We start from the raw sequence: 25278 nt of genomic DNA on the forward strand, positions 1-25278 counted from the left end.
ATATGTATTTGTGTTGTAGGTATGGGTCGAGAAGTTGAACACCTTATCCATGAAAACACTCAGCTACTGGAGACAAAGTAAGATATGGTGCAGTGTTACTTGTGTCGTGTATGCTGAAATGCGACACTTGCAAAACAGTTCTGGGGCCGGGTTCATTAAAACATTCTTACAGCCCCCATAACCTAAAAAAATGCACTTTTAAATGTGTTTCTATCAGAAAATGAGAAAAGTGTGTGTGCAGAAACACATCCATTTTTTCTTTTTTGTGTAATCTCATTTAAATCACAACACAAAACAGGCTGTTGGGGATCCCCTATCAATGTGATGTCACATTGATTACGCCTCAACCATAACCTCTCACAGACTCCGCCTTATGAGTGTGTAGTTCAACCTTCTGTCAGAGACACATATTTTGATGTAGTTTAAAGCACATCTAAGTGCTCTATTCCCTAGTTTGCATACAGGAAGGGGATCAGAATTTTTTGCATTTAAAGAAGCACATACAAAAACAGTGCATTTTTCATGCAGCCACAGATGTTCAACATCGTATAATGAAAGATCTGTGGTGTATTTTGAGCTGAAACTTTACAAACACATTTTGGGGATACCAGAAACTATTCTAATATTTCTGAAAACACCTAGGTTAGGGTCCCTTTAAGACCAAAATTACAAACTTTCCTAAGATAAATTATAAGTGATTTGTAAGAATGTTGAAGAAGTGGAATTCTCAAACATTCCATAAGTTAAATATTAACTTTTAAAGTCTCCCTGTAGTCTATAATTTTATCAGTTAAAACGCATATTTGACCGTCATACTAGTATATATAAAAGTTTTACCTGTCACAGTAATTTCTTTATGCTTTAAAACAGCTTGAATTTATCTCTACACCCTTGCCTCATTTACTATACGCAGATCTATGAATATGTGAATTCGTTCCAACCTCTACTCAATCGAACATCTCGGACTATACATATGCATATGAATATGCAAAATAGTCCCAGCACCCACTCTTTCACGCCAACTTGGACCATAGATATATATGTAGATAGATGCTACATTTGTCAGTTTCAGCCACACAACTGCTAAGTCCGGTTTTATACACTGCATACGTGAACTGCACTGATATTAACAGGAGACAGCAGTCACCCTGCATGTGTAAGTAGCACAAAAGCAGAGCTGAAGCAGCTGTGCTGCAATCATTTCAACGTCAAGTCTATGCGGCATCCATACATAATATCTTTGACTCGAACTACTGATCCACTCATTCAACTGTTGATGCGATTGGTTACATGTTTGTGACATGGGAAACCAAGGTGATTTTTAAACTGCGGGAATGAGAATAAAATCACCACATATAGCGGGGAAAATGAGTATTTGACACATCAGCATTTTTGTCAGTGGGGGGATTTCTGGGTGGGCTGTTGACACGAGATTTCCACCGGATGTAGCCATCGGGCCAAATATTGAATTCATACAAAGAAATCTGAACATTTAAGTATACAAGTTGAGTCATGATAAATAAAGTGAAATGACACAGGGAATAAGTATTGAACACATTAAGAGAACAAGGTGCAAAATGGCATAGAAAGCCAGAAGGCTACTGTGAGACAACTGTGATGCTATCCGAGTTTTTATGGCAATCCATATTAATGCTATTATCCACTAGGTGTCACTCTTACCAAACTTATAAAACACTAAAGCATCCACTGATTCAAAAAAGCCGATGGTCTGTTCTTTCATTTTTATATATTTGGTATGTTTATATATTTAAAGAAGACAATTTTGTGGAAGGCATTAAACTTTGAAAATCGTAAAAAATGCATGCGCTGGCTGGCAACCTTTTTTAAATGCTGGCAGAGATTGAGTTTAAATGTAAGAATTTAATAATGAAAAAATCTGCAATAAGGAATTTTCTAAGTGATGTTTTGTGAATCTGGCCCCAGGGTTCCTCCATATGCAGCATTTTACTGCCATCTACAGTGTTGTAAAGAAATTACAATTATGATTCCATATAAAGTAATTGCTGAAGTGTTTAACATGTATTATTATTATATATTATATCATTTTTATATTTTTTACGTATTTTATGTATTTTTAATAATGGAGATTTTAATTAAATTTATTTCTGACTAAAAATCTCTGTATGCAAATGTGTGACTTCAATTATGCAATTTAATTTAACAGTAATGATCTGTGGTTAATTTCCTCAATCTAATAATGACTTTAGTGAATTATTAGAATGATTCAAAGTGATAACTAAAGAGTTGAACACATGATTTCAGCTTAAATATAATTTCATGTGCTGTGGTGCTGTACAATTAGTGCTGCAGAAAACACTGTAATGTGCAAATATGATAAAAAATTATGATATATAATATATAAATAGGGTAGCGCTTTATTTTACATGTACATACGTACAGTGCAATTAATATGTACTAGCTCTGCACATACTGTGAACCGTACCCTAAGCTATTTTAAGCACATATATTAAGTTAAGTATTTTGTTGGGCAAGTACACTGTTAGTGCACATACTATACGAAACATTAATAATAATATTGTTAATCGATTCATCCCTGTGTTTGTTACAGAAATGCCCTGAACGTGGTGAAAAATGATCTAATAGCACGTGTTGATGAGCTGGTGTGTGAGAAAGACGTTCTTCAGGGAGAGCTGGAGGTCCTGAAACAGGCTAAAGACAAACTGGAAGAGAGGAACAAGGAGCTGGAGGAGGAGCTCAGAAAGTTAGTTAGTCATGACATCAGCCCAGAAATCATTTCTTTAAGCCTCTTTCTATGGAAAATGTATATATGGTTTATTTTATCCAATCAGATTCCGTGCAGAGATGGAGGAGGCCAAACAGAAAGCGAAAGAAGAAGATGACGTAAGTGTTCAATCTTAAGATTTTTTGAGAATCGCTGGGATCAAGTCATTCACATAAGAAGTTAGTGTGGAACGCTTATTGGATATTTTTATTTAAAATAAAGCTTGCTCAGTCTTTTTGTCCTTTACACTTTGACCACATGTTTGTTAGCACACTAGACTTTGGTTTTTAATATATTCATTTATTCAGCTGAAGGTATATGCGATAAACGTTTCCTATATTGCTGTCCTCAGAGTGACGTACCCACAGCCCAGCGAAAGCGCTTCACACGGGTGGAGATGGCTCGTGTGCTCATGGAGAGGAACCAGTATAAAGAGAGACTGATGGAGCTGCAGGAGGCTGTCAGGTGGACTGAGATGATACGGTCAGTCAATGACAATCTCAGTTTGTGATCATCCGTTTAACCTTGGACATTTTTGACATTTAAATAATTACCGAAATGTGTTTTTGCCCCTCATTCAGAGCTTCACGGGAGAATCCAGCTTTGACGGAGAAGAAAAAATCCAGTATCTGGCAGTTGTAAGCACACTTTTTTTCTTTCTCTTTTTTAAATAGTTTTTGTGGTTTGGCTTTCAAACAAAGTTTTTCTCCTTCTCATTTTATGTCCCCCTTTTATTTGTTTTCTTCTAGGATGTAGGTAAATCTTTGAGATGCCAGTAAATCTTGCACTCAGTTTGATCCTTTAATCCAAAAATGTGGTTTTGGACATGGGAATGGTGTTTCTTTAAAGTTTTAACAGGGAGCATAACAGGAATTTGCAGCCAAACTGTTACGTTACATTAAACTTTACTGGAGGGCCCAAGGCTCAAGCGTTCATTACACGTCTTTTTTAATGGATTTGGCTCTTTGGCGTTAGCAAGCAGCATGTAGGTTTGTTCAGTTAGTTGGAAATGCCATTCCCAGGTCATGTCAGTTTACTTCAGTTTTTTTATTTGGGGCATTTAGGGTTTTGCATCTATTTTAAACTCATTCATTCTTCTTTGTGTGCTCGTGTGTGTTCTCTGTAACCCTGTTTTTGTTGTCCCGTGTGTTTGCAGGAGGTGTGTTGTTGGGGCAGGGGACAGTGAGGGCTTATTTTGGGCATTTTTTAAGATTTATACATTTTAATCTTTTAATCATGTTTGTGGAAGGCTTTGGATGGTTACTAACTAGGTGTGGTTTAGGGCTGCATAACAACTAATCGCAACGTGACGTTTGCAGAATAAAAGTTTTTGTTTACATCATATTTATGTGTGTGTACTGTGTATAAGAATTATGTAAGGGATGATGTGGAGGCAGCCGGTAGTTGTTGGGAGGTGGGCCCCGACAGTGTGATCGGGACCCAACGCGAAGCGGAGGGTCTTGTATCGCACTGAAGGGGCTTATTTACCCGATGGCTACCGCTGCCTCTACATTATCCCGCTTATTACACGGCTACTTGCCACATAAGAAAAAAAACTGGACATGAATTTGAAACATTTTATTGGCATATTTGTTTTAAATTAACATTTTTATCCTTCCGCGAAACTTTGCACAGATGCATAAAATGATCGTAATACCTTATTAAGATCCTCTGCTTCATACTTGTCCCCATTTTTTTCTCTTTTAGCCAGTCTTTGAGAAGTTTTAATGCCCATTCTGTATTTTTTTGAGTGTTGGCTTCGTAGCTGTCATGCTCTATTTTGTCAAGTTCAGTCTCAGTAAGCTCTCCGTGTCTTGTTGTTGTTCGTTCTTCTATCCACTGTTTAAATGTTTTGTTTTTTCCGTACATGTTGAAATGAATGTCAACATTTTCCATTCTTAATTGTGGTTGTCCAGTGTTTGTCACAAGATGGCGCCAAACAGCAATCTTTATTGGTCTTTATTGGCGCGGAGCGATTTTAATCCTACAAGTAGTACCGGCTATGCGTTATTACTTTGGAGCGGTAATTATTTGAAAAGAACGAACCTGCAAATGTCTCAACTGACCAATCACAATCAAGCATTCCAGAGAGCCGTGTAATAAGTATATATAAATACGCACACATGCATGTATATATTTAAGAAATGTTTACATGTGTATATTATATATAAATATAAATCCCTAATATGTATACCTAATATATATATTTTTTCCTTGAAATTATACATGCATGTGTGCGTATTTATATATACATAATTGTTTTACAACATGCACAGGCATAAATATTGTAAAGAAGGACTTTTATTCTGCAAACGATTAGTTGTGATTAGTTGTTATGCAGCCCTAGTGTGGTTTGAGTTTCAGGTCACATTTAGCTATCAGCTTGATCTGTCACTTATAAAATGAGTTAATGTAATAGATAAATTAATTAAATATCAAATAACTGCGGGTTCACACCAGCCATGTTTGAGGCATCTAATTTGTGTCTAGTTTGCCACTTGAACATTTTGAGTTTACTCGTTTCATTCGCACGTGAAATTCTAGTCATCAAGACATTCACGTGGAAATTTGCGTCATGGGAGGGGCTTCTGCGACTCCGCTCGCTTCCTGTAATCACGTCACTACTAGAGCAAGCTCCTGATTGGTTAACGTGACGCGTTTTTCCGCCAAAGTTAAAAAAAATTCCTGCAGCAATGCTCAATTCGCACCAGACCAGCCGCAGTGGAGGCGTCAGGCGAGAGTGATTTCGATGTTGGGTCGATGTGGGGGCGCGTTGATGCGTGTCTGGAGGTCTCGCGGCGCGAATGAGACATTTGGCGCGGCGCGGTAGACGCGATTCCGTCTAGTTCGAGCGAATGGGACGGAGTCGCGTCTAGTGCGTTGGGCGCCTCATTTGTGCTGCGGGACCTCCAGATGCGCATCAATGGGGTGTAGCGAATGAAGCCTTTAGCACGGCGCGGTAGAGGCGATTCGCGTGGCGAGACCTCCAGTTGCGCATCGGCGCGCCTTTGCATTGACTTGGCGTTGAGGTCATTTGCGCTTGACGCCTCTACTGTGGCTAGTCCGAACGCAGCATAAGGGTGTGTGATATGTAATTTGTATCACCATAACATTATACCTGCCGTATATATTTTACCTAGAGATGCACCGATATAAAAAAATTTCCACCAATAGCCGATTATTCAGGCTGATATCAGCCAATATCAATAGTTTGGTGATTATATTACCTTGCATTAACTAATTTCTGAAAGTTACATTTTCTGAATGTTATTCATGCATATAATGACCATTAATATTGAAAATTAAACTAGTGATGTTTTTAAATTTTCTATACACAGAGCTCAAATTAATTGCATTTTCCTGTTTTCTTTTGATTGACAGGAAATATAAGATATGACTATCGTCTGTTTTTAAACTAAAATTGGCCAATAGTGCTAATAAATGCTTCTATGGATTATTGACAAATATATCGGTGCATCTATTTTTTTACCTATTCAAATAAATCGGTTAATTTTCCAATGCCCTTTGTTAGATCATCCAGTGAATCAAAAGTTGCGCCCACCCTAATATCATTCAAATACATCTCTTTGAAAGAGTTATGTGCAGAAGAGATTTCACATAGATTTTAGGTTTGCTTTGGTTTGACGATCAGCATGTGGGGTCTGCATGCATTGGTTTTGATGAAATATATTGACTGTCTGATCAATGTGGTATCGCAAAACTTTTTAAGGGGCATGGCACATGTTTGGGAAAGTGACCCCACATCCCCATAACGGTTAACCTTTGAGCTCTAACACTGCTGCTGCCGCTTATGTCCGCATTTGAGTCTCTGTGTTGTCTCTCTCCTCCTCCCCGTCCCTCAGTTTCAGCAGACTCTTCAGCTCGTCCTCAGGCACGACGGCAAAAAAAACAGACGCACCGGTTAATCTAAAGTACAACGCGCCCACATCGCACGTCGTTCCTTCGGTGAAGAAGAGAAGCAGCACCCTCGCTCAGCTGCCCAGTGACAAATCCAAGGCCTTTGATTTCCTCAACGAGGAGTGAGTGACTTTATATCCCATCTCTCGTTTAGTAATTTAAGCCCTATGCTACATATCAGTTTACCTATGTCTGTCTCTCTGTGTTGTGTTGTGCAGAGCTGAGGTAGAGACAGTGGTGTCACGTAGGGAGCAGAAGAGAGCTCAGTACAGGCAGGTAAAGGCTCACGTGCAGAAAGAGGATGGCAGGATGCAGGCCTACGGATGGTGTTTACCTGCAAAATACAAGGTGACCTCTCTTGACAGCAAAACCAATGTATATCTAACCAGGTGCAATGCAGTTAACCAGCTATCAGTACAACTCTTCCATATTAATCAGATTTTTTTGGCCTATCCAGCCATGATGTAAAATGTTTTGCTCACTTTGTTGTTGGGTAGCCTCGCACACCAAATCTCATTCGCTCATACAGTATACTTTAAAATTGATGTTTTACTTTTTTTAAACTCTATTTTTTCTGTTAAAAGAAGATATAACGAAGATAGGAAAAAAAGATATATATATTATTATATATTAATAAATATGTATTTGACCTAGAGATGCACCAATATAAATTGTTTTCAGCGATACCGATAGCCTATTATTCAGACTGATATCGGCTGATACCGGTAGTTTGGTGTTTATATTAACTTGCATTAAATAAATTCTGAAGATTAAATTTTCTTTTTTTAAATTAATAGAGGGAAAAAAAAGAAAAAAAAAAGACAAGCATAAAAAGAATACAGTAATTGTTCATTAAAGCCACAATATGTAGGATTTTTACCACTAGAGGTGGTTATTATATAATAACAATAACAAAGGCAAAGTTCATGCGTTATGAAGGAGAATGGAATGATGGGAGATGGTTTTCACCATCCAGAGACGTATGGGATTCGCTAATCATGTTTATGGATGAGGTAATGAATTTTGTTTTTTTACCTGTAGATTTGATCACATTATTTGATGCCACCGTAATGAATTCGCTGCTAGGCACAACAACTCGTTGTTAGATGCTGTATGACCACCACTTCCGCATTTCTCCACTTGTTTTGCCATAGTTTCTACAACCTGAAACTAATGCTGCGTTTACACCAGCCGTGTTTGAGGCGTCAAAATCGCGTCTACCGCGCCTAGTTTGCCGCATGAACAGTTTGAATGCATTCACGCATCTAGAGCGAAGTAGACGCGCAGAAAAAGCAAGCATTTGACGCGCATCAGAGGCGAAGTCTGCTTCTTGTGGGAGGGGCAAGTGCTATGCGGTTGTCTGTTTGCGAGATGGCTGATGTTGATAACGATAAACGTCACGTCACTCAAAAGTGAAATGTGTATTACAACTTACCAGGTTGCCTAATGTCCTCATTGACACTCTTCAAAGCGAAGTCCTTTTAATTCCTGTCTCTATAGAAATAAGAACTTGTGTCGTATAGCTCCGGGTGACTGCTCACGGACAATATCAAGCGTTCCTCCATGTTGAATGAGTGACTCCGGGCGGGGCTGCTGCCACAGCAGCAAGCAGGCTCCTGATTGGTTAATGCGGCGCGAAAATCCGCCAAAGTTCACATTTTTCAACTCGGGCGCCAGCCACAAATTCACGTGAAATGCAGAATGCACAAAAAGCACCATTCACGTGTACTGCGGCAGACCCTTAATTGGCGCAATTCGTGCAAATTAGGCAGAATCGCGTCTACCGCGCCGCGCTAAACGCCTTATTCACGCTGCGAGACCTCCAGATGCGCGTCTTCACATTGACTTAACATTGAAATCACTCGCGCTTGATGCCTCTACCACGGCTGGTGTAAATGCAGCATAAGGATAGCACGCATATTAAGACATTAACATGGCGACAATTACAAGGGAGACATTATTTAAAACAGAAATTTCTCTGGATTTACAAATCTTTGGAAAATGTTGGCATAACAATGTGGGATAACACAACTGCGTTAAATATATCACACTGTGCAAGTGTTTTTTGAATATTTCATTACAAAAATGGGGCATATTGTAGTTTTAAGATTACTTTACATTCATGTACGTTTAGGTTCCAATCCAATTCTTTCACCATCCATGTTATTTTAAGGGTTACATACAGACATAGGTGCCGATTTCTTTATCCGGCGCTGGGTGCTCGGCACAACATAATGCAACACTTAGCAACACCAGACGCTACAGGAGCACCTAAGCGCTTTGGAAATAAGCGTGCAGACGCGTTTTCCACACGGTTTTAAATGCGAAATGTAAAGCACACCAAGATATTACAACTCGCAAGATCCTCTAATCCCAAATTTAAAAGCGTTTTTGATTATAATTAATTAATTAAATATTTTCCATTTCGGTGGGTGTTCAAGCCCTGGTGCATCCACAGAATCAGCGCCTAAGCATACAAATATCTGATCTGGAACATGGGTCATACAAAACAACAGTATTTAGTTTGATCTGCCCAACAGTTTTAAACCAGTAAGAGTCTGTTGGAGTGTTTGCTGTTTTTTTTTTCACTTTAGTGTCACTGTTTACACTTTAAACATCAGATAGCTTCATGCTATTTTACTTTAGGTAAGGAAAAGTGGCACTGAAAGCTTGTGTTTACACCTTGTTAGGATGTGTTTTTGGAAAGTAAAGGTCACAATGAATATTTGCCTAGATCGTGTTTCATGGGTAATAAAGTGTGTTTTAAGGCAGCTCTGTTCTCTTCTAAAAGGTTGCCAGTGGTGCACAAGCAGATAGTAAGATAAAAAATCTGCCAGTGCCCGTCTACCTCCAACCTTTAGATGAGACAGATGCTTCCATGAAGGTAAGAGGACCATTCACTGTTTAAAGTATGAGATCCTGCGTTATAGTTTCTGACGTCAGTCCTTGTGTGCATATAGCTGTGGTGCGCTGCAGGAGTCAATCTGTCGGGCGGTAAGACGCGTGACGGGGGCTCCATCGTAGGAGCGAGTGTGTTTTATAAAGACGTGTCTGGAGGAGAGAGCGGCCCTCTCAGTCCCAGGCAGAAAAAGAAAGGCTCTCAGAGCAGCCTGGATAGACTGGAGCAGGAGCTTAAGGTAAAAAAGTGACAGTAATTTATTCATTTGTAACAAGCAAACCGATGACACCTAGTGGTTTGTGTTGGTAAAATCATTAAAAGTGTGACACAAACCTTTTTTTTGTGATTTTTAACATGAAATTTGGATCAAAAACAGTTTAGACTTTTGCACTTATATATAAAATACATACTTTATTGCATTATTTTTATTTATTATAATGAACTACTTTAACATTTTTTTAATTTAATAAAAAGTGGTATTGATGCATTTACAATAAGATTATATGCATGCATTTAGGCATTGAATTTATGACTGAGAGTGTTTCTGTGTATGTGTGTTAAGGAGCAGGAGAAGGAACTCAGGCATCAGGATGAGCTCTCCAGCCTGGTCTGGATCTGCACCTCCACACACTCCACCTCTAAGGTCATCGTCATCGACGCCAACCAGCCCGGAAACGTTCTGGAGAACTTCTTCATCTGCAACTCTCACGTGCTTTGCATCGCCAGTGTGCCAGGTCAAAGTTCAAACTCTCTTCTTGAGTTATTACATAACTGGGAGATGCAATGTAAGGTGTTTTATCAGTTACTTTGGATCTCTATACCAGGTGCTTGTGAGACAGACTACCCTGCTGGAGAGGAGGTGGGCGCAGACAGTGGGGTCAGTCAGGATGAAGGGGCTTCTAATGCAAACTGTACAGTGAACAGTAGCTCTACTAGCGTTAATGGAGGTCTGGAGGGCATCACTGTGGTGGGCTGCTCTGCAGAAGGTCCTGTGGCCATCCCTCAAACTGTCTGCACAAACTCCATACAATCAACAGAATCGGGTAACACAACCACATTAATAGATATGGCATCACTAAAAGTATTTACATTATTAATTACTTGTAGTCTGCATACAGGTATGGAGATCTGTGAAAAATCTTTATAATCTTTTATCAAGTGTAAGCCGTTTTATTTAAACCATGATCCCATTGGACATCCTGTTTTTCTCAGAAATTAAATGGGTCCAGAACTGCATTTCTCTTTTCACCCTAAACCTCTTTGGTCTCTCCAGATGAGGTTTTCGGTCGGTGCCGGCAGGATGCAGTAACAGCAGCAGAAGAAGCTCTGGAGGCCACTGAGAGCAACAGCAACACGCCTGCTGAAGAGAGTCAGCCTGGCATCTACACAGAACATGTCTTCACCGACCCGCTAGGTGTGCAACACAGCAGAGACACACCATCCAACTACACACAGAGGTGTGTACTGCTCAACAACTAACTAGATAATTGTTTCAAAATAACACATACATGTGAGTGTAACACTATGGGTCCCGGCTCATGCAGGGAGAGTGATCTGGTGAAGGACGGTGTGACCGCAGTGCCTACGGAGCAGGACCTCATGAGGGAGGAAGCCAGCAAGATGAGCAGCGTTCTGCCCACCATGTGGCTCGGGGCTCAGAATGGCTGGTGAGTGACCTTTCAAACTCACAGTTAAAGGTGCATTGTGTAATTTTTAGAAGGATCTCTTGACAGAAATGCAGTATCGTATACATACCTATATTATCAGTGGTGTATAAAGACCTTGCAAATGAACAGTATAGTTTTATTACCTTATAATGAGCTGTTTGTATCTTTTTACTCCATGGGTCCCTTACCTGGAAGTCGCCATTTTGCGCCATCATGTTTCTACAGTAGCCCTAAATAGACAAACTGCTCTAAAGAGCGCGTTTCATCACTGTTGTCTTAGAGTACGACATGTTTGTCCTGTGGTGGCTACCGTAGCTTCTCTATGCAATTCGAAAGGGAGGACTGAGCGGTGGCCTGAGCCATTGGTTACAATTCACAATCTCACCGCTAGATGTCGCTAAAAGTCTACACAGTGCACCTTTAATATTTTAAAGCAGCTGCATTTGTTATAAAATGTATAGGGTTCTTATGGTTACGGGTTAAGATTTTATAAATGTCCCTTTTTTTTTAAATGTTTCTAAAATATTTTATAACATCCAAACTTTAACTCCCTCCATATTGGGTACATTTTGTTACAGTTATGGTTAGGAGTGTGACGAGACACTTAATCCATGAGATGATACACAAGATTGGGTTCACAAGAACAAGATTTTTAAATTTTTTAAGAAATCCCCAATGATAAAATAAATGAATGGGAAACTGAAATTTTCAAATTTTTTAACTAATCTAGGACTGTCCCTAACAATTATTTTGCTAATTGATAATAAAGTATTTTACAGAGCCCCTAAGGTGACATTGGAGTAAAAAAAATCTAAAGTTTAGTTTCATGCGCAAAACCTTCATGTGCATAATTTTTTAAAGTTTAGTTTTGCGTGCGCACGTGAAACTATCGCAAAAGTTTCACGTGAGCATGCGAAACTAAAGTTTATTACATTTTTGTTCCATGTTCTCTTAGGGGCTCCGTAATATTTTGATATTTTTGGGTAATAAAAATAGACCCAAGTGAGCAATAACCTTTAAAATTACATATTAATGACAATGCAATAATAATTGGTTCAAATAAACTATCAAAACAAGTAAACACATTACAGTAATATGTAGCCTTTTGTAATAAAAACCAGCATTATGTACTATAACACATGCCTGCAGGGGGCGCTAATGGGCCCACTTCTATACTTTCACTTTAACTTACTTTTAGCCAAACAACAGCTGTCAGAGGATTGAGTTAGCAGATTGTGTGTTTGATCCAAGAAACACACATCATGATGAAATGCTAGGCAGTGTGAAAATTAGGGTTGGAGCTAAACTCTTCGGGGCAGTGCCCATCCACGATCAAATGTTGATAGAAATGGAAAAGCCATGAAAATTGATTGGTGAAGAAATGTGTGAACCCTAATTGCAGACGGTTTTCTGTGTATCATGCATATGATGTGTGTTGTTTATGCTGTGTTTCAGTGTGTACGTGCACTCTTCTGTGGCACAGTGGAGGAAGTGTCTTCACTCCATTAAGCTAAAGGATTCTGTCTTGGGGATTGTGTAGGGACACAAGCATAATTTTACATACATTCAAGTATAAACTAAGGCTCCTATTCAAAGGTAAATGCTAATGATGGTCTTGTTTTTTGCTGTTAAGTCATGTGAAAGGACGTGTTCTGGTAGCCTTGGCTGATGGCACACTTGCAATCTTCCACAGAGGTGTCGGTAAGAAAATTCCTCATTCAATCGTAATGATAAGGATAATTTTTATTAATTTCTATGTTAAACCATGTAAACATTTACAATCAACATTACGTGCTTCAGTGCTGTTATAATAACAGATATTTGTGTTGGCACAGATGGCCAGTGGGATTTGACTAACTACCACCTGTTAGATTTGGGCCGGCCACATCACTCTATCCGCTGTATGACTGTAGTGCATGACAAGGTCTGGTGTGGCTACAGAAACAAAATCTTTGTGGTTCAACCCAAAGCTATGAAGATAGAGGTATGACAGCTAAAGGATGCTTCCTATGCATTTTGTATGTTTTTATTAAATATTTTGGCAAGATGAGAAATTCTAAAATCTTTTTAAAAGCATGCATCAGGTTTATTTCAATGCATATAGTGTATTTATGTTAATTATATGCAATAAATAATGACATTTTTATGAAAGTTTAGATTGAAAGGACCTGAAAATGTCAAATGGTGTAACCGCCAATTGTGCCAAAGAATGAGAAATATAAAATATTTTTCCCACCTTGATGGCATGTAAGCGTAATCCTCAATAATAATAATAATAATAATTTTATTAGTTATTTCTAAATGTACATTTTAATGCGTTTTTATAATATTTGTCCTGACATATGCTGAAAACAGCTCTGTTTTCTAATTAATCTTTGACAAATGATTTAATAATGTATTACACTAAACTAGATGATTATACTTTATTCCACATTTTTTATGAATATATTTATATTTTAATAAAAAAAAAAAATACCAGTTACACCAATGGACACAGACCGGTTACACCACATTGACATATTTGCAATTATCCCCCAAATATTCTTTAAAAATAAAAAAACTGAAATTTTAGATTTGGTCCTCAAAAAAGAGAATGCATGCAAGTAATCTGCAAATTTATTTGGAAATTTGAACCCTTTTACATTTAACTGAACCATACGGACCCAAAATAATTAACGTCATGTCATCGACCCTTTAATAACTTGTGTGTATAGGGCAAAAGGGCATAGATTAATCTAGATTAATCTCATACAAAATAAAAGTAATTTTTTGCATAATATATGAGTTGGTGCTGTTTGTAATTATTATGTATATATAAATACACACACATTCATATATGTATTTAAGAAACATTTACATGTGTATATATATTTATTTATATTTTTATGTATTCAATGTTATATATATAAATAAAAAATGATATATAAATAAAACATTTCTTAAATGTATATATATATATATGTGTGTGTGTGTGTGTGTGTGTTTAAATATACATAATATTTACACACAGCACAAACTCGTATATTATGCCAAAAATTACTTTTATTTTGTATGAGATTAATCTATGCCCAGTCCAAGTGTATATTATCATATTGCTATTGCTTGTCTTTTACCAAAGTAAAAAAGCAAGCCTTGCTTTTGATTTGCTTCGTTCCCATAAATACAGCTTATTTATGATCAAATTACCTTATTGCTTTAATGTGCTAATTTTCATGTGTAGAAATCCTTTGATGCCCACCCTCGTAAGGAGAGTCAAGTGAGACAGTTGGCGTGGGATGGAGATGGCATCTGGGTATCTATCCGTCTGGACTCCACCCTCAGACTGTTTCACGCACACACATACCAGCATCTGCAGGATGTAGACATAGAGCCCTATGTCAGCAAGATGCTCGGTGAGGACTGTGACTTCACAGTGTGCTAACTTTTGCATATCACCTTTTACATTAATCTAATTGTATTTGTCACAGGCACGGGCAAGCTGGGCTTCTCTTTTGTGAGGATCACTGCCCTGATGGTGTCATGTAACCGACTTTGGGTTGGAACAGGAAATGGCGTCATTATCTCTATCCCACTATCAGAAAGTACGTAACCTATGCATTTCTCACAGCTAGGGGTGTGACGAGATTTCGTGAGACGAGATCTCGCGAGATTAAATGTGTCTCGTGAGATTAATCATGTCACGAGATTTCTCGTGGAGGTGAAATGCTGGCCGTTTCTCAAATAGGTCATATTTGTAGACTACATTTACGTCATAAAGACTGTTTTATTAGAGAATATTAACAATTATAAAGTTTACTAATTATTTAGTTAATCGCAAATTGTTGTAATATGCTCACGAATTGCGAATGTAATGCTCAGTTAATGATCTGAAATAAACCTTGATGACGTATGCCGCCTGCATATGTGACCTCCGGAGGATGCAGCTTTCTGTTTGACCCTTTTACAGTGCATGCGTTATATTCTGTCTTTTACTGCGTGTACTTTTTTGATTGGGTTTTCAATAATGTTCGTTTTGGAACTCGTATGAAGTCTGAGATGCTTGTGTTTGTCTGTTGATCAGTGTCAGATGTGTCTCAGCAGATTAAACCCTCACTCAGAGTTTACAAGATTTAATGTGCATGTTCTTGCTCAAAAATGACAGTGACTGTATCATTTCTATTGTAAAGAAATGGAGATAGATCAAATATAAAAATGCATTTAAACATTGTTTGGCTAAAAATAAGCGTTTCTCCATCTAAAGTGAAAGTGAAGATAGCGTCCGCGAGACGAGTCCACTCTCGCCCCCTGCAGGCTTCATTTGTTATAATACATACATAATGCTTTTTATTTATAGACCATAAATGTAATGTGTTGGTTAATGTAATGTTGTTAAATGTAACTTGGTTTTGATATTTTATTTGAACCAATTAATATTGCATCTTTGCTATTATGTAATTTTAAAGGCTATTGCTAACTTGGGTCTATTTTTATTATACAAAAATAACAAATTACTTCATTATCAGTTAGCAAATTCATTGTCAGGGCCAGTCCTTGATTAGTTAAAACATTTAAAATTAATGTGATTTCAGTTTCTTATTCATTTGTTTTATCATTCAGCATTTCTTTAAAAGTGTAAAAATATCGTCTCGTTCTCGTGAACCCAATCTCGTGTCTCGTCTCGTGGATTGAGTGTCTCGTCACACCCCTACTCACAGCTATGTCACCATTAAAGATTTGCATGTTATTTTCTAAATGTTGACAAAAAACTTGCGAAGTGACTGAATTTTCCATTAAATGTTTTTTGAAAAACACTTTGGAAAAGGGAGTCAGGCCGAGTACCAAAACACTCTTGTAGTTAATCAACAGTAAGGGGTGTGTCTACTAACCAACATCGTTGCCTGGGTTGCGTATATGTGGGGCGGGTCTATCTAAAAAATAACTAGTAAAAAACTGATTGTCATTTTTGGCTGAATTATTCCTTTAATGCTATGAATCTCATATATTCTCTTTCCCACAACAGCAAACAAAGTTACGGCAGGTTCGCAAAACCATCCAGGTGGTGCGATTCGGGTCTACGGCGATGAGAACAGCGATAAAGTCACAGCAGGCACCTTTGTACCTTTCTGCTCCATGGCACATGCCCAGCTCTGTTTCCATGGACACCGGGACGCAGTCAAGTTCTTCACTGCTGTCCCAGGTAGGTCAACGTTTGAATAATTAACCATTAGCCTTCTGCTGTCCACATTTAGTAACTTAGCCCAATCCCAATTCTGTTTTATACCCCTATGCCTACCCCTTGCCCCTTGAAACAGACTGGAAAGGGTTAAAAATATTGTTCTAAGAAATAAGACACCACTACTACACCATCATACATCCTATGTTAAAGTAGATGCGATGTTTATCACAAACTTCAAAGATGCTGCAGTGCTGTCACCTGTCATCATATAAGTTTAGTGTGTTACAGCCTTAAAAGTGGCCCTGGACTTTTTGCCAAAAGCAGCACACCACACACACACCCCCCTGTTGGCAATTCTAGGTGTTCCTCCGTCTATTTACGTTCCGGTTTCCCCGGTCTGTTCGCAACCGCTGTAGTGGACTGGCAGTCTGAAGCACTGGGAGTTTTCCACGGTGTGCCACCTTCGGAATGTGATCAGGCGGGGAACCGGGACGCGATCTCGTTACGGAGGTGGCACACAGGGGAGGGCTCCCGGTGCTTTAGATGGCCAATCCACTCGCAGCTACTTTATTACATTTGTCTATGTTGCATTACCATTATGGAGTAGGCGGTATGTTGCCGATTTCCCCCCCCCAAAGGTTTCTTTAATTTACATGACTATAAATATGAACACAAGATTAATTGTAACATAAAACAAATGATTATTTGTCAATAAAAACTTTATTAATGCATATCTAAAAGATCTGAATTATACTTGCATGAGCAGCCATGTTGGAAATCAGGGTTCCCACGGGTCCTTGAAATCCTTAAGTTTTTGAATTTGGGGGAAAATTCAAGGCCCTGGGAAGTTTTTGAAAATTGAGAGTGCTTGAATCTATTTTATGCAAGAAGTTTTCTGGAAAAAATCCATATTATTTCCTGTGTAGTGTAGGATAATATCATAAAAACTCTACACTTTTTGAGCACACTTGCTAAACTGTTCACTTTAAATGCTTATATCTTCTATATGTGAATGTTGATTCATACCAAAATGCTTTTTGCATAGTTGTGTTTGACACATAAAAAACGTCTCGGGTTACGTATGCAACTTTTGTTCCCTGAGAAGGGAACGAGACGCTGCGTCTCCCTTGTCATACTTCCTGCGTCCCTGTAAAGTCGTCTTTGGCAATATTTCAGATAACGATATACTTCCTGGCTCTCGCGTCACCCTGTCTTTGTCGTTAAGCCTCACCATTGGTTGAATTTGATATACACATTCAGACGCACTTTACCCCTTGAAGGCGTCCCCAAAGTGTCACCGCAGTGACGCAGCGCGAGTTCCCTCGAAAGTGAACTGTAACAATGTATCTTTTTCAAAGTAACACGATGTAACCTTGCGCTCACTTGAAATGTGTCCCCACATTTAGTCCTTGAATTTGAGGGTATTGGACCTGGAAAGTCCTTGAAAGGTCCTTGAATTTGAAGTTAACTAAAGTGTGGGAACCCTGTGAAAAGTCTTCCCCTACCCCTCCAACTAAAAGATAATTAAGACATCTCTAGTAATGATGCGCGGGTCGGGTTTTTTCCAACCCACGGGTCCTGCTTTTATAAAATATTTGGCCCCACACCCGCCTTAAGATTACATCACCCTGCAAATTGGAAACAACATGGCCCGTCACGTGAATGCACTAAATGTAGGAGTAATGGGTAGAAATAGGATTGGGCCTAAAACGTGCTGCTTAAGCCCTCCGAGAATTAGACTTATAAAAACAAAAACAATATTTCAGTATTACATGTCACTTTTGGCTGCTTGTATACTCAGTTTTGAGAGCTTTCGTGTGTGTGTGTGTGTGTGTGTGTGTGTGTGTGTGTGTGTGTGTGTGTATTACAGGGCATATGATCCCATCTGCAGGCTCAGGGTGTGAGACTGGCACGGATAAATCTTCAGAGTCACCCACACCTGAGCTGATGAAGTCTGTCCTGGTCATGAGCGGAGGAGAGGGTTACATAGACTTCAGGATGGGTGAGAGTCACCACACTTTCTTGTCTTCATATCTTCATACTGTTGGGCACTCACACATTCCCTCATCTTTTCTTTCCTTTATGTAGGAGATGAATGTGGGGACACAGAACATTTGGATGAACCCACATTGAATCTGCAGCCCTTCCTGGCCAAAGCTGAACGCAGTCACCTTATTGTATGGCAGATTATGGCCAATGAGGAGTGACCTCATTTTACTTTGTCTTCAATACATCCAAAAGAAGCTCACCCGCCTACAGACTCATCAACTTTATTTTTCTCTGTGCTGTGGACTTTTTCACTGTTTTGCTTTATTTAAAATATTTTAAGCATATTTCAAGCTTATATTTGAGTTGTTTTTATTATAAATGAATCATGGTTACTACAGACATTTGCACATCGTCTTTGGCAATACAAGCAGGATTGTTGTATCCTCGTTCCCTCACGTAAACAAGATCATATTCATGATGCAGGCTAATTCTGTTTCCTTTCATAAGATAGCAATTCACTACTTTACATCTACAGTATACTGTAGGAATGGTTATGTGTTCAGTGTTGTTTGTGGCAGAGGAATGTAGCGATTTCCCACAAAGCGATTTCTGAATCCGTAAATCACTCCCACCAGATCCAAATGTGTAAAAAATGTTAAATGCTGAGCGTAGATGCAATACGTAATGTCTGGTAGACTTTTATAACCATATGAATGTTAAACAGTTACCAAAGGATGCAGTAAAATGTATTGATGGCCCCTATTACGTATTCTAGATTTAATAGATGTTCGCATTTCAATCTTTTTTTTTTGTTACCATGTTTAACGGTTCAAATCTGATGATGAAACATCACTCTTTTGCTGTCTTTTTTAACACTAGAGCAGTTTTCGAAGGATGGGTACTCCTTTGATTTAGTGTGTAGATAAACATGCAGAGACAGAAAGCATATTTTTATGACACTTTTGTACATTTGTCTTTTAGACTCTAATCTGTAATCTTAGGCCTCTGGTATAACAGTCAGTCATCGTGCTGATTCTGCACTGTTCTGCTTGCGTTTCAGCTAAGCTGCACTGAAGGGCACTGCTTTGTTTGCAGTTATTTCTTCTCTCCAGGAGAGCAGAGATGACTTCGTATCGCAAACTAGCCATTTCAGTATTTATTTCTATGAACGAGCCAGAATGTAACTTTGTACATTGATTATAAATATATATATATATATAAAATATGTTTATGAAATGTTGATGGTTTGGGTTTGAATTTGTTAATGGTGATTTGATGTGGGTGGATCAATCTTTAATAATGTACCTTTACTGAGCTATGCACTATTTATCTACTTGATAGTGGGGTGTGTGTTTATTTCAATGTGTTTGGGAGTACCCTGTCGGATAAAGTGGTATGAAACCTGTCATTGGGCAGTGTTGGGGAAAGTTATTTTAAAAGTAATGCATTATAATATTAAGTTACTCCCTCAAAAAGTAACTAATTACAGTATGTTACTTTTCATGGAAAGTAATACTTGCGTTACTTTTAAGTTACTTTTGCGCTACTTTTTCTTACTTGGTTAAGGCTTGATCTCTTTCAGGCCTTGCAGGTGTTTATTATGACTCAGAAGTTTTGCATTAAGAAATTGCATTTGCCATCACAAAAATGTCAAGCTCTGGCCTGCCATCTCTGTTTCTCAAACTGTTCACGCATGCATAGATTGCATAATGTGACTACATTTAGTTTAATTCATTCATTATTTTTTATCGAATTAATTAAACTGAAAAGAAATTTGCATTACTTTTTTTTTAAAGTAACTTGAATATTAATGCGTACATTTATAAAGTAATACATTACTTTACTCGTTACTTCAGAAAAGTAATATTATTACGTAATGCACGTTACTTGTAATGCGTTAACCCCAACACTGTCACTGGGTAGTACACTTATTAAGGGATACTCCACTTTTTGAAAATATGCTCATTTTCCAGTTTCCCTAGAGTTAAACCATTCACTTTTACCATTTTGGAATCCATTCAGACGATCCCCGGGTCTGGCGGTACCACTTTTAACATAGCTTAGCACAATTAATTGAATCTGATTAGCATTAGCATCACGTTCAAAAATAACCAAAGCGTTGGGGACTGATGCTGCCTTCACGTGCTATGGTAATTGTGGTAAATACCAAAAGCCGACGTGCAAAATGCAAATGAACACCCCCTTATGTGGTATTTTCCACTGTGCAACTCATGGAATATTTTGATGCCTAAGGCCCTGTCCCGAATGGCACACTTGAGGTCCTCCTCAGAGTCCACACTTTGATGACATCATAGAGTGCAGACTTTAGGGACCCTTGATGCGAGTCCACGTGGGTGCACTGGAGTCGTGTTTTGGGACAGACTCAAGCGTCACACCGGAAATAGGAAGGGAAGTTGCCCATAAGTGTGAACTCCTCCTTTCCGTCGTTGGATTGGTGTGATTGCTCTTTCGCAAGGATTTCTGGGTTGGTAAAGTGCGCGAGCCTGCTGCAGTGCGGGTTTCACCAGAGACCACAAGGGGGCAAAGGGAGTGCTGATGAGCACACTTTAAAGCGTAAAAATGACAGATGGGACACCCTACGGACTTGCAGAATAAGCGAGCACTCGCAGTTTAAAGGCGGAGTGCACAATGTTTGAAAGCCAATGTTGATATTTGAAATCACCTAAACATACATGCCCCTACCCCAATAGAATCTGGACTTTCTATTGATAGACCCGCCCCACACGTACGCAACCCCGGCAAGGATGTCGGTTAGTATACACGGCCCTTACTGCTGATTGGCTACAAGTTTGTTTTTGGTAATCGGCCCGACTCCCTTTCCAAAGCGTTTTTCAAACATTTTGCACTCCGCCTTTAAGTCCACGAGACGGAAGGTCCACATGAAGTGCGCCATTTGGGACAGGGCCTGAGTTGCCGAGATGAGATGACCTTTAACCTTTTTAAAATGGCGGAGAGTAACTGAAGAGTCGTGAATGATATTTTACACTACTAAACATTTTTTTGCTACTGTTAGCGCATAGTTTTTGTAGCCTATGCAATGTTGTGTCATTGACAATTGTAATATTACCACCCAATGTCACTTTTAAAAATACTGTTATGGTTTGGTGTGTTCTACCAGCTAGCAGATGCTAGCTAGCAGTCAATAGGAGCCTCCTAGTAATGAGCGATCAGGCAATTGATGACAACAAAAGCACTTGAACACAACACACTGGTAAATATCAGTTCACAAATGGAAAATATCATTTTTTCCATAGCACGTGAAGGCAGCACGAGAGTACAATTCCTAGCAATATTGGCCTAGAAAATCGCATCTTTTAAATTTCCAGTGTTCTCAGTAGGCCTACACGATGTAACTACAGAAGAGTCCAGTTTTTAATGGAAAAAATATTGAAACTTTAGTTATTTTTGAGCGCGATGCTAATGGTATAATCAAGATTCATTGGATTATGCTAAGCTATGCTAAGTGGTACCGCCAGACCCGGGAATCGTCTGAATCAAACGTTTTTTTTTTTTGGTGATGTATTTCTAGTTATTTTTATTTCAAGCAGATGATTTACAGTCTCAAGTTTCATCAGTCAGTCAAAAGTGGTATTTATACAGTTTATCTTTGTAATTTAACCCCTTTTTTTAGACCATACGTCCACTGGAATGGTCACCCCTGCTGAAAAAAACATAAAACCATTATAGAAAATTCTATTAGTTTTATTGGGAATTTTATTGGTTCTAATGGAATATGGCCCAAAACACACGTAGTGTAGTGGTTTTAATAGTAAAAGCTAATGGTTCCTATTGGTATTTTAATGGAAACCATTATAATTTTCTATAATGGTTTTATTGTTTTTTCAGCAGGGATGTGTTTTATGGTTCAAATCAATGAAAATGCTGATCAACCAATCAAAAAGAGCACACTGATTAAACACCTAACAAATGGTTTCGAATGGGTTAACAAGAAGAAAAGACAAACAAACAAGAATAATAAATGATAAAGCAAAGTAATTATCTTGTTCGACTTCACGTGGCGCTCTAAGAATCGACAGGCGGATGACATCAAAATACCGCGAGAGCGATTCGAGAAATCAAACTGAGGAGTCTGCTGTCGAACAGTTCTTGCGGTACTGTGATGTCATCAGGCTGTCGGTACTTGCGGCGCCACATGAAGTCGAACAAGCGTAATTATACGCGGCTCGTTGGAATGCTTGATTCTGATTGGCCATCGCGACAAACGCAGGTTTCGTTATTTTCCCAGATAACAAACCGCTCAAAACTTGACACACGGTAACCTGGATGATACGAATAATTTCGACAGGTACAGTTTAATGTAACACAAATATTAAACATGATTATGTCTTTTATATTACATTATATTTACAAATTATTAAACCAAATAGTGTGTTCGTGAACGTCTTCTCTCAACCGAAAAAAAAAGGATTTCCTCACGGATTGTCTGCATTCGTTAAAAATTAGCAAAAATAAAATATTTTAAATCTTGTTCCTTACCTTACCTTACTTATGATGTAAAAAGCAACCGCCTGCCTATAAGTTACATCCTAACCGCATATGGTTTGTTTAAGAACAAGTAAATGTTTAAGAAAAAGTATTTTGACACCTCAAACTATGTAAAAAATTTACATGTTGTTCATTTTCATGTCGGCTAGAGTATTTAATTTTCTAATGTCAACAGAAACAATCTAGTAAAGTGTTCAAATACTTGCAGGGGCCACTGTATTAAAAAATATTTGTTTATTAATTCTGTAGACTAGTAGTGGTATAATTCTTGTCACATGGTGGCGGTAGTGTGCTGCTACAGTACTGCCTTTGAAATGACATTCACTCGGTGACTGAGGTGGTCCTCCCCCCTTCTCTGATTGGCTGCTGGATGGGTACACACAGTACATGTTCTGACATAGCACACTATTGAACTTCTGAATCAGCATCCAAGCATTCAATAACAATGGAGGGAGCTCTGAATTGACAGTGGGGGGAAACTTGTGCAAGAGAGCGAGGCTTTACCACAATGACATTTAGGAAGACAGCGTATAATGTTCAGATGTAAATCATGTATAAGTTAATGAACATATTCATAAATTATTAATAAGTGATATGCTAACATTTTATTAATCGAGTGAAAATTATAATTCAATGGCTTTTCCAGCAACATCTCAAAAGTTAGTATATATTGTGGCTGTTGATTTATTTATACTTATTTCTCTTTGTGCTCCTGACAGGTTTAAATTGACAAACCCCCACGTGTACCTAATTTCTAAAAGTAATATACTGTATATGAGTAGTAAATATGGGGCACATACTGTCACATAAAAATGATTGATGGTGCCCTTTGACCTTAGGGGAGGGGCTAACCTTTTGACCTCAGGGGAGGGGCTGACCTTTTGACCTGCGAGGGAGGGGTTGACCTTTTGACCTCAGGGGAGGGGCTGACCTTTTGACCTGCGAGGGAGGGGTGACCTTTGACCGGACCTCCCACGTCGTGAACCTTTGACCGGACCTCCCACGTCGTGAACCTTTGACCGGACATCCCACGTCGTGAACTTTTGACCGGGACCACCCACGTCGCGCTGAACTTTTGAACCGACCGCCCACGTAGCATTGAACTTTTAACCGGACCGCCCAGGTCGCGTTGAACTTTTAACCGGTACGCCCACGTCACGTTGACATGTTTACGACCGGGGTTATCTCCGGGGCGTGTTAAATCATGTCCTCCTACGATAAAACAATAAAAACAGTGTTTACACAAGTGGTCTTCATTAAAACACATTCCATGCTCCCATCATAATTTATATAAGGTGGGGCATAATATGTATAATAAAAAGCCAGGGAAATCAGAGTTACAACAATCACAAACATGGACAGGCCATGCAGCTCGCACGGTACTCCAGTGAGTGAATGGTGAAATAGCATGGAGCATCTAGCTATGGCGACGAAAAAAATTTAACTTTTAACATGCAATGAAATTTTAACATGCACCATTTTAGAATGCGTGACATCGTTATAATCTGCCATGTTGGCACGGCTCGAGTGACCTCTCTACAAATTATTTTGATCAGGGATCATGACCTCTTTACAAATTATTTTGATCAGGGATCATGACCTCTCTACAAATTATTTTGATCAGGGATCAAATTGAAATATTGCAAAATCCTCTCATCGAATAGTTTCATTAAACACAATTTTTTATATGAAATGATCAAAGAAATTAAGCGTTCTTTCTTTTCTTTAAAAAGCCATACCAGTTTCTTATGCTATATTCATGGTGAGAATAAGCTGTAATTATATAAAGATTAGAAAAGATGTTTAAAATGAACTTTCTCTAATAATCTTAGCACTATGTATGGATACGTCTGATTAAAAAACATGTTCAAAAGTATCAACATAATAAAAAAGGTTTCTCACAGCGGCAGACGAAATACAATCTAAAAGAATAAAGAACAATGAATTCTGTCAAGATGAACATTTTGTAGGATTTTCTCTAGAGAGTAAAAATGGATGTGTAATTTTTAAATGTCCTATTATGCATTTTGTATAGATGACCTGATTTTCAAAAACAGAAGCTATGTTTTTTCAAATCAACTGTTCAATAAAAAGATATGGTCTTCTGCCACTTACACAGATCGTAGTCCTTGAAGTTGCATTCCTGAGAGCTGCTCCCACTCCGAAGCGTAAATCGTTTTGGCAGTGCCCGTGTGAGGACCGAGATATTTTGTTTTTTAACTCGTAAAGCATGTCCAGTCCTCCTGCGATAGCAGGACAGTGTTTATACAAGGGCCCTGCATTAATGCAGCTTGCGTTGCTTTCATCATACTAATAAGTACAGCATAAGTAAAGACAAAAAGACACATATTACAAAACA

The 25278-nt window shown here is 38.5% G+C and overlaps 1 protein-coding gene across 4 annotated transcripts in view; it reads left to right on the forward strand.

The window, feature by feature from the left end:
- spag9b (sperm associated antigen 9b) overlaps positions 1–19632 on the forward strand; it is a 70677-nt gene extending 51045 nt beyond the window's left edge. For 3 of the 4 annotated variants that reach the window (XM_055175616.2, XM_055175617.2, XM_055175619.2), the window contains 21 exons: positions 20–77; positions 2591–2743; positions 2832–2883; positions 3117–3247; positions 3346–3402; positions 6628–6804; positions 6901–7030; positions 9474–9566; positions 9643–9819; positions 10144–10315; positions 10406–10624; positions 10855–11038; positions 11126–11248; positions 12704–12784; positions 12882–12949; positions 13084–13232; positions 14469–14640; positions 14716–14829; positions 16248–16424; positions 18274–18405; positions 18492–19632. In XM_055175616.2, coding sequence (XP_055031591.2) covers positions 20–77; positions 2591–2743; positions 2832–2883; positions 3117–3247; positions 3346–3402; positions 6628–6804; positions 6901–7030; positions 9474–9566; positions 9643–9819; positions 10144–10315; positions 10406–10624; positions 10855–11038; positions 11126–11248; positions 12704–12784; positions 12882–12949; positions 13084–13232; positions 14469–14640; positions 14716–14829; positions 16248–16424; positions 18274–18405; positions 18492–18610 — 2738 coding nt within the window. In that variant the 3' untranslated portion in view covers positions 18611–19632. Of the gene's footprint in view, positions 1–19; positions 78–2590; positions 2744–2831; positions 2884–3116; positions 3248–3345; positions 3404–6625; positions 6805–6900; positions 7031–9473; positions 9567–9642; positions 9820–10143; positions 10316–10405; positions 10625–10854; positions 11039–11125; positions 11249–12703; positions 12785–12881; positions 12950–13083; positions 13233–14468; positions 14641–14715; positions 14830–16247; positions 16425–18273; positions 18406–18491 lie in introns of all 4 variants that reach the window. The other variant, XM_055175618.2, reaches the window with a different exon arrangement.
- The last annotated feature ends 5646 nt before the right edge of the window (positions 19633–25278 follow it).

The sequence above is a fragment of the Misgurnus anguillicaudatus genome, chromosome 4 (assembly GCF_027580225.2).
Source record: "Misgurnus anguillicaudatus chromosome 4, ASM2758022v2, whole genome shotgun sequence".
Lineage (NCBI taxonomy): Eukaryota > Metazoa > Chordata > Actinopteri > Cypriniformes > Cobitidae > Misgurnus > Misgurnus anguillicaudatus.